This window comes from Salarias fasciatus, chromosome 10 (assembly GCF_902148845.1).
Source record: "Salarias fasciatus chromosome 10, fSalaFa1.1, whole genome shotgun sequence".
Taxonomy (NCBI): Eukaryota; Metazoa; Chordata; class Actinopteri; order Blenniiformes; family Blenniidae; genus Salarias; species Salarias fasciatus.
Window position 1 is genome coordinate 19,723,515 of NC_043754.1, and position 12,101 is coordinate 19,735,615.

At 41.8% G+C, this 12,101-nt stretch overlaps 2 protein-coding genes across 2 annotated transcripts; one reads left to right on the plus strand and one right to left on the minus strand.

The window, feature by feature from the left end:
* The first annotated feature begins 2,636 nt into the window (after positions 1-2,636).
* plekhb1 (pleckstrin homology domain containing B1) lies at positions 2,637-7,053 on the plus strand. The gene is made up of 6 exons (XM_030101158.1): positions 2,637-2,957; positions 4,020-4,172; positions 4,991-5,093; positions 5,168-5,207; positions 5,283-5,373; positions 6,905-7,053. The coding sequence occupies exons 1-6, from the start codon at positions 2,921-2,923 to the stop codon at positions 7,036-7,038; spliced, it is 558 nt and encodes a 185-aa protein (XP_029957018.1). The 5' UTR covers positions 2,637-2,920; the 3' UTR covers positions 7,039-7,053.
* Positions 7,054-7,638: 585 nt separating this feature from the next.
* Positions 7,639-11,843, minus strand: sc5d (sterol-C5-desaturase). Its single transcript, XM_030101857.1, has 5 exons — positions 11,794-11,843; positions 10,955-11,172; positions 9,561-9,693; positions 9,373-9,473; positions 7,639-9,219 (listed from the first exon to the last, which is right to left on the minus strand). Exons 2-5 carry the CDS (start codon positions 11,162-11,164, stop codon positions 8,770-8,772), a joined length of 894 nt encoding a protein of 297 aa, XP_029957717.1. The 5' UTR covers positions 11,165-11,172; positions 11,794-11,843; the 3' UTR covers positions 7,639-8,769.
* Between the last annotated feature and the right edge of the window lie 258 nt (positions 11,844-12,101).

A 12,101-nucleotide genomic window follows, 5' to 3' on the forward strand; every position in this document is an offset into this window, starting at 1 on the left:
TATTTTAAGATATGGTTTGAATGGTGAAAATAGCCCCTGGCAGTGCTAAGCATCGAGACAATCTTTGATATATTAGCATGCTAACCTGAGGTTCCTTTGCCTTGTTGTCTGCATTACTTCCATCACAGCGCAGCAACGTCCCAGAGCACAAGAGGAGACAGACTCTATTTCTGTGGAACTTTCTGATTGATCAAAGTTTGTGCTGATTTAAACTTTGCTTGCTTTTCTCTTCAGTCTCTCAGTGTTTGTCGTGCATGAGTCTACACAAAATCCCAAAGCAGCACTTCAGATAATGCAGCCCTGCTACACTGAAAATGGATTAACACAGCTACCACAAAGGTCTTGATCCATAGAAGATATACAGGGAAGACTTTTTTGATTGCAATCATATATGTACCACATTTGACCAATTTGACAAAACAGATCACAGATGATTGAAATTTATCTTTATCTTTTAGTTTTATAATCTAAAATGTAAGCAGTTTGTGCTCAAGTGCCTCTACACACCAAGTTCAAAGAAGCTTTTTTAAGGTATTCTCGAGGCATTGCTTCAGTGAGAATAGCATGGATGGACAGCCAGAGAAAACACAGCCTTTCTGCCTTCGGCATAAAAATAGACATCCCTGGATGGACTTTATAGGAGGCAAAGATGTCAACATTAGCTCATCAAACTGAGCAGTGCCACATAAATCTCTCCTCTGGCCACAGTCAGATGAACTTGCAAATAAAGACCTCAGCTGGGAGTTATGAGGACAGACTAAGATTTCCCTGGTTCCTCCCTGATAGTGATGTTTGCAGGGGAAGTGATGATCAAAGAGCAAATCCAAGAAAAAGGACCTCTTTAACCCTTTACCTTCCTGCTCTGCTGTTCAGAGAAACTCTGGGTGTGTTAAACCCATGTTTGTGGAGCAAAACCAGTTTCACCTCATTCCTGTATGAACGGTTCATCTGTGAACAGTGTGATGCCACGGCCACGGGCCCCGGGCCCCCAGGGGACCAAGACTGGCAGGCGCTGACCCACCGGGCACCAGACACCGGGATGGGCAGAGCCGAGAGAGCCCAAGAGCCAACCCCCCCCCACTCAGGCAGAGGGCCACGACCATACCCAGGAGAACCCGCCCCAGGCCAAGCCCACCGCCCGGGCCATCAAAAGGATCCACGAAGAGATTTCTCCTTAAGGGAAACAGTTTTTCAGAGAGACACATGACAAACTGGCATTTCACACATGAAGTGGGACTGTGGGCAGGGAAAGTCAGGCTGACTCTGAGCTGTAATAAATTAGCTTGAAAATTGACTAACATGCAAAAATTTGAACCTTTTAAATCATCTAAATAGTTGTTTTTGTTGAGTTTTTGTTTAAAAAAAAATAAAATGGCAAATGTACCTGTGTGAGTGTGAATGTATTTAGTGGAATAACATTGATGTGGGTGTGAATGTAGACGTTTGGGTGATTTGAAGGCCTTGAATTTATGATGTGGGTTTTTTGGTGTGCTAAAGCTCTGGCTTTGTGCTGCACCAGTTTCAATCTGTGGGGTGTAGTTTGGTTTATGGAAGAAAAGTGTGATTTTCCACATCCAGGAAGTATCTGGAATGTGATTTTGTACATGAGGTCTTAAATATGTGTATGGATTGTATTTTATGTTGTGACAATTATTTATAGAGTGGCTCATTTGTAAGTCTGACATTGTCAGCAAATCGTCATGAGAACATGGCTGATGTGATACTGCGAGAGACAGAGAAGGGAATATTGTTTTCTCCCATTTCAGAATTCCACCATGTCAGAGGGAAGAAATTGGCTGATCGATTCTAACATTTTATCTGGGATATAATGTTGAATTTGGCACTAAATTTTTGCATTATGTTTAAGAATTGCTTTAGGTTATTAAACGAGGCCGAGATTCTATTTGGTAATTTGCAATGGTGATTTAACTGACAAATCATGGATTGCAGTTTGAAACTGATGCTTCAAGGCTTTTACAATAAAGCAGAAACTGACTTCTAGGTTTTCATAGGATTCCTAATGGTCGTGTTATGATAGGAAACATTAGATTTAAAAGGAAATGAAAACACCAGGAAAAGGCATCACTCCAACCAGATGCTTCCTACTTTAGAAACATAACTTCAAGCATTTGATGGTTTGTATGGACGACGACAACAGATTAGGTCATTAACATGTAGATTTTTTCTTGCTGGGACCTGTAAGTGGGGATTTCCCAACTGGTAACTTTATGGTATTATGCTGTTTTGATCAAACACGGAAGAAAATGCAATGTAACGTAATATTCATAGAATTATTTCATCAATGGTACGCATATTCACACCTAGTTGCAATTTAGTGTTACTAATCAACCTCAAATGCATCTTTTTGGATTGTGGGTGGAAACCTCACTCAGAGAAAACCCACGCATGCACAAGGAGAACATGCAAACTCAGCAAGGTGAGAGAAGTATAAAATGAAGTGATGTGACTGCCTATCACCTGCAAAACACCTGATTATCTGACCTGTGGACTACTGGGCTAATCCTCACGTTATTTCAGTGCAGGGATTAAGTTGCACAATCATTCCAGAGACACACAAAAAGCAACACAGTTTGGCTCACGGGTTTGCAATAAGAGAGTTTCATACAGAGAACAGATGCAGAGAGAGCCATAGAGGGGGGGGATGAGTGCAGAAGGAATGAGGGGAGAGACACAGGAGGAGAGGGCGTGGCCTCCTAATCCATGGTGATCCTGTGAGTCAGTCTCAGTTCTGGTGGGATTAATCGACCGCACAATCTGAGGCACAGAGGGACACAAACTGAGGTGCAGGAGTCCAAAAACAGATGCTGGATTACACTGGCTTATAAACGCTACATTTTTTTTTCCTTCTGCTCATCATTACTGTCTGAAAATAAGAACCACAGACAGTAGCTGAGAAAATATGGCGCTCCTGAAGTCAGGCTGGCTGTGGAGACAGAGTGAGTAGAATCAGGCTTTCAAACCTGACATCACCCAGGAGAAACTGCACCTATTGGTTAAATATAGATTTTAATAAATATATTGAAATGCCAAAGATTTTTTCTGTTTTGAGTTTTATCAGTTTGAAAATGACTTTTGTCTTTATTTTCTTAATTCTTTAAATAATATTTGGAGCATATGACACTTAATGACAATGCTGACAACAGAATGATACGACAGAACTAAGGCTGCAGCTATGAACAATTTATATGATATAAACTCTGGATTTACAGTAACTAAAAGTCCTGATAGGGCTACAAGATGTACACATCCGAATCTGGCCTGAAAGTAACTGTCTTTTCACCACTGCATTTTAAATGACCACACTTCTAACATGTCTGCTATTGACCTACTGTGATTTCGATTTTTCAAAACACATCTTAAATTTTTCAAACTCTGCTTCTTTCAGACTTCGGGTCTTGTGCCAACCTCTTACATCATATTTGCTACAGACTAACCAGTCCTGGATGTGAAGAACTCCCTGAAACAAAATTGATTTATACTTAATCTCATATATTAAAATATATCCAATTCATCGGCACAACATATGAAGATGCACAATACATCTGTCAGTTCAGCTGTTTAATGCTTAAGATTAAAGACTAAACTATAAATACGCTGAAAGCATTTTCTAGAAACTGGAAACTGCACCTGTTACGAAGCTGCAGCCTTTGTCACTTAATCCCATTAATTGTCCCTCGCCATGTCTTTAAGTGGCTTACTAAGGACAGTCAATCGGGATGTATGTGCAGAGGAAAAACACAACATCATAAAGCACAACTTCAAACCAGGTACACAAAACAACGAGATCTAATGAGGCCATGTGCGGATTATCGGTTTGTTCAGAGCCCCTTGAGCTTGTTTGTAGCTGAGCTTCCTTTTTCCTTAATAGCTTGAATCAACAGGAGGGGAAATCGATCAGAAGAGCAGTTTCAAAACCTTTCCAGGCCCACTCTATGAATACTTCTAGTTTTTGCTTCATGAACTGATGTGGAGCCGTGCCACGTGTCTCCTCTGTGTAGCTTCTGTCCTGAAGCGCTGGAAGCTGAACTGGTGTGACCTGTGGATAGATGGGAGTCTCTGCTTCTACAAGACGGACAGCCGGAGAGAGTTCGAGCACCGCGTCAGCCTCAAAACCACGTGCATCGATGTGCGATCTGGGCTGGAATGTGGAGGTATCGCCAGGCTACAGAACTCATCTCCCCACTGAAAAATGCTGTCATTTGCTGCATAAATGACATGAGGAAAATTACATTTAACATAGATATTATTTATGTAATTATGAGAATATATCAAAAGTTGTCATCATCGATAAACTTGGGTTTGCAGGGATTGTGAAAAAATTAATTTTAAAAAAGTGGTCACTTACCCTTTAAATGGTCAAAATGTGCCAAGTACCCTGCAAACAGATGGAAAAATATGAAATAAATCCTTTCCCTACCAATTTATTCCTACATATTCAATATTTCCATTGCGGGATACAGTGTAAAACTATAGAACAGATTTTATGGGGCTTCCTCTTATCAATTCCTCATTAATTGGTTTCTGATTTTGAGTTTGACTGAAATAACATCACAGCTCAGTTTTCACATAAATCCAACGAATGGATGTTTCCAGCATTCTCCTCCAGTGATGTACATTACAAAGAGCTGAGAGCTGTATGTAATATTGTAATTTTGGTGAAAGAGTTTTTTTTTTTTTTTAAAGTCCTTCTTTTCATGACTTGATACACTATTGTCAATATAGTATTGTTACAATGATGGATCAAACATCCGATTACACTACTGGCAAGTTATTATATTACTGGCTTTATTAAATTAAAAATGGCTTAAATTCTTACATTATTGCTTGTTACACACAGTGAAACACACTGACTCTATAAAGAATGCAAATACAAGTTAAAAGACTGAAGTTTTCCTCACTTTTTGACTCTCCCATGTCAAAAACGTGTCACAATATTTTGAGATGAACAACAATCCCCCCTCTGCTGCAGGTGTAACGCCTCCAGAAAGTAATCCCAGAGAGAATCTCATCGCGGTTCTTCTCCACGATGGCTCTTCTCTTAACCTCTGTGCCAACAGTGAGGATGACTCCATGTAAGCACAAGTTTCCGCTCTTTTCTCTCCTGCTCCCGCCGGTTCTTCAGCAGGCCTTCTTTCTTTTTTTCCAGAGCGTGGAAGCTGACTCTGCTGGAGACCAGGAGGAACCCGGTGAGTCCTCCCTGCCCTCTCTGAGAGATCTCAGTCAGTCAGAAGCTCAGAATTGAGTCCAGTTTTCCTCTGCAGGTGTTTACATACGACCCGTATGACGACTCCTACCAGGCCGTCCCCCTCAGCAGCTACCGGACTGTCTACATCACTCCTGGAGCCGGACCAGGTGAACACTGAGACGCTGTGGTGATGATTCTGGAAGCAGCACTTTCGAACCAGCTGGAGTTTACGGATGGGTTAGGGAGGGAGTGAAATTGTAGGCTATATTTACGGAAAACGTGTCCAACCGCGAGGAGATAAGGAGACGGCCGGGATCGAAGAGACTCTAATTGAGTGAACCAGAGAGGGATGATCTGAACCAGTCCCGGTGAGTGTGGGACATTGCACTGGATGCTGATCTGTGGAGGAGGACGGCGCCCGAGATGGGAGTCAGAAGCTGCACTCAGATCGAGGAGGAGGAGGATGAATAAAAGTGTGGAGTCAGCTGTAATCAGGAGGTCGTCGGCGAATTTGACGAAGTGTGTGACTGACGCCGTTCATCGGGCCTGCTGTCGGAGAGGTGACAGTGAATTTGAGATGCTGCAATTTGTTCAAGAAATGGCGAAATGGGAAAGAGGTCACTGAAATTGCTGGGGTCAGAGCTGGATTTCTTTAAAAAAAAAAAAAAATGGAGCTATAGCAGCAGATTTGAGAGATGGGTGGAACAAAAACGGAGTTGAGGGAGAAGCAGATGATGGCAGTTATCAGAGGTGAGAGGAAGGAGAGACACGATTCGACTACAGTTAGCAAAATACTGTCGCCTGTTGACTTAAACAAAACAAACAAACAAAAAAACAAAAAACTGCAGGTCGATACACAAACAGCTTTAAAGTTCTCGTTTTCCAACATTTTCAAATTAACTCCTGGACCGGTGAATCTCAATGTAGTGTATTCACACTGAGCATGGAGAAACAGACAATATCGTCAGATATGTGCTTTGAGTTTCATTATGATGGAAAAAACATCAACATGATTTGTATGACATGTATGAAGCTTTTCTCAACATTCTGCAGTGAACACTGCTTTAACCAATCAACTACAGAATTACACGTCCGTGATTGAGCCAGTGGACATAAGCTGGTGTGCAAACACAACTGAGAGATGTGCAAATACGTCCTTCATTTGAAACACACTCACCCTCTTCTGTGCATGCAGAGTGTGGTCAGCCAGAGAAAGAGGCGTGCATGTGAGAGCTTTCTGCACGTGAATAATGTCATAAAATATCTTCCATTCCAACTGTAGAAGTGAAACTTGATGAATTAAACATGAAGTATACAGTAAATTCAGTACACACACGTATATTTTGAATATTTTTTTTTTTTTTATGTAAAGTGGCAAAAAATGCCTCTTTTGGTGATAAAGGTTTCAGACTCCTGATCAAACAAATAGAATATCTTCATTTCAAGCGAACTCAAAAAGCCAACAAAATGTTTTGAGAATGACAAATTCAGGTTGAAACCTTTCTCATCATTCCCTGATATAATGCGCCGAGCCCCTTTAAGCCTCAGGAATAAACGATCAAACACATTTCACAGAGGAGAGCCTGCAGCAGTCAGTCTGTCACTTAGATTTCTAGAAAAATCACCACATTTTTGCTGGATTCTGTGGCTGCACACACATCCCACCTCACATTGAATCTGACTTCTGTCCTCTTGAAGGAACCCACCAGGTGCTGGTTCAGAGGGACCCCTACGACGGCCTGGCAGAGAACCTGGCGGTGGGATTACTGGCGGGCGTGGCGGCCGGAGCGGCCATGAGATCCTTCCTCTGGATGCCCATGTTTTTCTGCTGAGCCGACGAGCCACAGAAAAGCATCCGGAGCGAGCCGGACGCCGAATGCGCAGAGAGGGCTTTTTGATCTTCTGGTTGATTTAATCATACTTTGTTTTTTGCTAGAATATACAGCACACTGAATCCACTCAGGACTCTTAGAAAAAAAATGCAAGTCAATTTTCTAAGGGAATATTCTTTTATCTGCTGAACTGTGCACTTTTCAAGAAGAAGAAATATATAGTTTGAAATTGAAGATTTTTTATAGACAGAAAAGTAAAATTATTGTTAAGTAGAAGCTGTTGAAATTTGCTTTGTTTCATGTTCAGGCTTTTCCATTTTCTGGGTTTCCGAATCTCTGAAACACATGGGATGAAATTTGATGGTGTTTATTCAGTTATGTCTGGTAAATCCCAGGTTTCTATTCACAGCGATGGTGCAGATTCGGACGGACATGAAAGTGCAAGAAGAGTCTGAAATTGCTGCAAAGAAAACTGTAAAAAGCAGGATAAGATAAACCTGATTCACAGTGATTTAGCGAGAAAAAAGACATGAATGAATAAATAACTAATCAGGACAGAATTTGCTCAGGACACGAAAGTAAAGAAGACAAATATCATCTTTATGCGCCAGGTTTATTCATATTTTTTCATAAGTATTTACAAGCTTTATGAGAACCAGTAAAGACTACAATTAAGAAAACAAAGTCTCGCTGAGCCATTTTAAGGCACTTGTTGGAAAACCTAGTTTTTACTGAAGGATATTTATTACAAAAAATAAACCAATGCCATTTATATAAAAAATAATCAGGTGTGAAGATGTAAAAGTCAAACTCACTGTATTTCTCCATCTGTGGCTTGAAAATGTAGGTAGTGTGCATTTGCTGTAAGATTTCTTGAAGGTATTCAGTGCTACATTTTGATTCTTGAATGTTAAAAACTGCACATGAAAGCTGATGCACTGTGGATTGCAGGAACAGGATGTGTGCAAAGCAAGTGAATAATTCAGATTTTCACTGAATACTCACTCATTAAAATTGATTTTTAACTTGCACGCTGAAGAAAAGAGATGAATTATGTGTGATTTTATTCAACTTTTCATCAAACACAAATGACGTGACTGTTTTTTGTCTTTAACGAGCGACTGAAGTGAAACACTTTTAAAATATTCTCCAATACCAAGGTCACTCTTCAAATTTTCAGGTGTTTCAATGAACGCCCTACAAGGGTTAATCATGTATTTTGTGACTTCTTTTAACTTACCATTATGTATTTTGGAAGGAATGTAAAGAAACTAAAGGTTAGGTTATTTTTTTTTCCCCCAGGAAAAGTCCATCTTACGCACTAAGAAGAGTTCAAGATGATTTTTGGGTTGGACTGACACATTGAAATAAGCAGTGGAAGCTTAAATCTTCAATATGTGGCCGTGGCTTGCTGCTGCTCCTCGAGTCTCTTGGCCGTGTTGTTTCCTGGTTATCTGAAAGCACTTAACTCCTCCAGCGCGATGCAAACAATAACTCCAGCTGGAGATATCAGCCTGCTCCTTATCTATTGGCTACGTGAGAGCATGTTGCTATCTCCAAAGCTTGGCTCTAACGATATCAATCCACGGCCGGCCGTCCAGCACGCGCTGAATTTCAAATTGCACGATTGCTCATTTGGCAAGTACACAAACTCTTCTCCCGTACGTTTGTCAGCAGCGCAGTCTTTATAAAAAATAATGATCGCTTTGAGAAATTAACCAGAACCGAGCCTTACTCCTCCTTACATGTGACTCCCCTCTCGGCGTGTCCGTTGGCTTGCCCTTTGGCCTTCAGCTTTCCCTCTGCCTGAAGCTTCCTGATCTGATCGTGGGGACCCTTCCCCATCAGCGCCGACGGGTGCCTGTAGGAGCCCCCCAGGCGGTCCCACAGGGTGAAGTACTGGCCGTAGTTGTAGTCGAAAAACAGGTGGTGGTCGGTGTGGTGGGCCGAGCCGTTGACGACGTCGGTGAGGGCGGCGGGGACGCGGTAGTCGCCGTCGTGGATGGAGATGGTCCAGATGTTGACGAACACGTACAGGAGCAAGTAGAGCACCTTGTGGAGGGGGAAGAGGAAGGGGTAGATGTGGTACGGCAGGCCCTGCATGAAGCCATCCACCGGGTGGAAGGCGTGGCTGGCGAAGGGAGTGGGGATCTTCCAGATGTGGTGCGGTTTGTGGAACAGCTGGAAGACAGAAGAGTTCCACTCACTTCCATAACTGAAATACATTTAGATAATTATAATATCAAGTCCAAAGGTGATGTATGATTACAAAACACTTTGTGCAGAGGACTTTTTCTTGAGGAGGATTTAGAGCCAAACAAACCGTGCACGTACCTTATAAATAAGCTTGTGGTGGAGGATCCGGTGAATCCAGTAGATGCACATGTCGGTGAAAAACAGGAAGGAGATCATGCTCAGGAAAAGTCCCGCCCAGCCTGGACAAGAACATGAGTGTATAAGCTTGATCTGAACTTCCTGGGAACATCAAAATCTGAAAAATACCAAAGCTGCTGCAGACTCACCGAGTGGCAGGTCACTGACATTGTCGTACAGCTTGCTGTATCCTCGAACTTCGGCGAAGAACAAGGCCACAGTGGGGATACTGATCACGGGGAGGGAGGTCATGGCATATTTGATTTCCCTCTGTACCTGATTCTAACAAGAAGAAAATAATTCTGTGCTTAAAAGAAGGCATCAGGAGAGACCTCCACACATTGTTTACTTCACTTTGCCAGCATGCTTTCAGTGTACTTTTTGGGAAGAAATGAGTTGACTTCAGGTCTCAGCACGTTTCCAGAAAAAGTGCGATTTGGATTGTCGGATCACATCTACATCCAGCTGTCTGGGGACGCACTGGCAAAGATGAAAAGTTATCTTAACCCTCCCCCGCCCCAATCTTAACACAGCAGTTTTCGTTTTCCGTGTGCGCGACCAAGAACCAACCCATGAACAAGTCTGAAAGAAGCCCGGAGGTGTGTGGAGGAGTTCCTGTTGGTGTGATCCGTCTCTTCCAGACTGCAGAGACACTCAGCACAGAACTGACCTGCAGAGTTTTATATGATTCAAAAAGAGTTTTGAAATCCAGAGCTACAGTGCTGGTTAGAATTAGTAATAAGTAGTGTTTTTACTGAGAAAACCTAAAATATTCTCACAATTATTTGCAAATGAATAAATGTTGGATAATCAAGATATTTAATAAATAAAATATAGATTATGTAGCTATAGATAGGACTACTTTTTGTCTACAAGACCATGTGGCGCAAACTGTAAATGGAAAAGGTACAACAAATTTATTTTGACAGTTCACTCACAAACACACATCATTTTCAATGTAATTTCAATTATAAACATCCTGTAGTGGGACTGTGTTCATGTCTATTAGACGATTTGCAATGGACTGTGTCATTGTGGTTTTCCTGCGTTGGACAAACGGCGGACTGTAATGGAGTAATTTTTTTCCTGAAAACCCACCCATCTCATGGAAGAACAATAATAATTCCAATAAATGAAGAAATAAATTCCTTGACTGCTTTAAACACATCCACAGCCATTCTTCTGAAGGTCCCAGAGCTTTATTAATCTCAGTATAATGCCAGCAGCACGCACGTCAACAGCAGTTTTTAAATATCAGAGTTTCGACCTGTCACTTCTGAGGTGTTTCTTCATCATTAGCAGCTAATCTGCAGCCTCACTTTCATATGATAGACACGATAGGGAGTGATAAGTGCTGGGGTGGCAGTTACATAAATACAACAAGTATGAAATACAGTACAGTTCACCAAATAAAAAGGATGCTGGCATTTCTAGGCTCTGATCTATAAATCTGTCCACCCCCTGCAGATGCAAAGTTCAACTGCCTGTGGGGATTTTAGTGCTGCTGGTTTATTTACCATACCCTTCATAAAGTGATTCATACCTCCAAGAAATGTGGGTGTTTCATCAGACTGTGGTCGAAGATAAAGTAGTAGCTGATGGCTCCCAGGCCCAGGTAGAGGACTGCAGCCCCGAGGTTGGTGAGAACCAGCAGGCTGATGATCTGCCGCAGGGCCCCGTCCTCTGGCCATGATGCCGGGTACACATAGGGGGTGAGGACGTAATGGTCAGCAACGTCCAGCACCAGGTCCATGGCTCAATCTGGGAGGTGGAGTGAAAAAAGGAACCAATACATGCATGAATACACTGGGAATGGCTTCAGATTTAGTTTATTTTGGGGTTTTATCAGTGTTAATATTTTACTAGATATTAACATTTGCTGCCACTATAGCTTATAGAAATAAACAGGAGGTTTTATTGGAGATATTGACATGATAGAGCAAACCTTTACTGAAAATAAGTTGATGCTTTATGATTTCACACATTATATACCAGTGTTGAACTGAAATTAAGTCTCCTTGTTTAGGTCGTTAGTTCAATATTACACATTTATTACTCTCCTCCCTCAAAAAAGGTTGGCCTTTTGCATATATATTCGTCGTCACAAATTGGTATTGTAAAAACACATGCTATACTTTAATTGGACACTTTAAATTCAATTTTTGCACTCTGAATATCTAAAAAATAGTCTGAATGTCTCAGTTACATAACTGGAACTACTTCAACTACCGCTACGTGCCCCAAAACGTAGAATTTTGTTGTATTTCCGGTCACTGTTTCGACTGTTGCACCCAACTGTGTAGCCTACATGCACCTTTTATCGCTGTCATTCACTTAAATGAATAAAAGTAGCCGCAATGTGTAGTTTTAAGTTGGACTTACCTTCTAGGTTGCTCTTATCCCGGAACAACAGTGCCAAGAGCCAAACTAAAGGCAGACGAACGACCAATCAGGGCACAGTTCCCGTCTACGTCATTCAGAAAACTGACCAATGAGAGACGATCGTGACATCACGGTAGGTTCGCTCTGCTTTCTTATTGGCCAGCTGGAGGATCTGCTCATGGCCTTACAGAGTCAGTGTTACAGCAGCTGGAACATCAGGACAGGGCTGCAGGCGCTTTAAAAACAGATTCGCAGGTTTGGACTTTGATCAATTTCAACATTTTGTTAATCACACATATCACAAACCC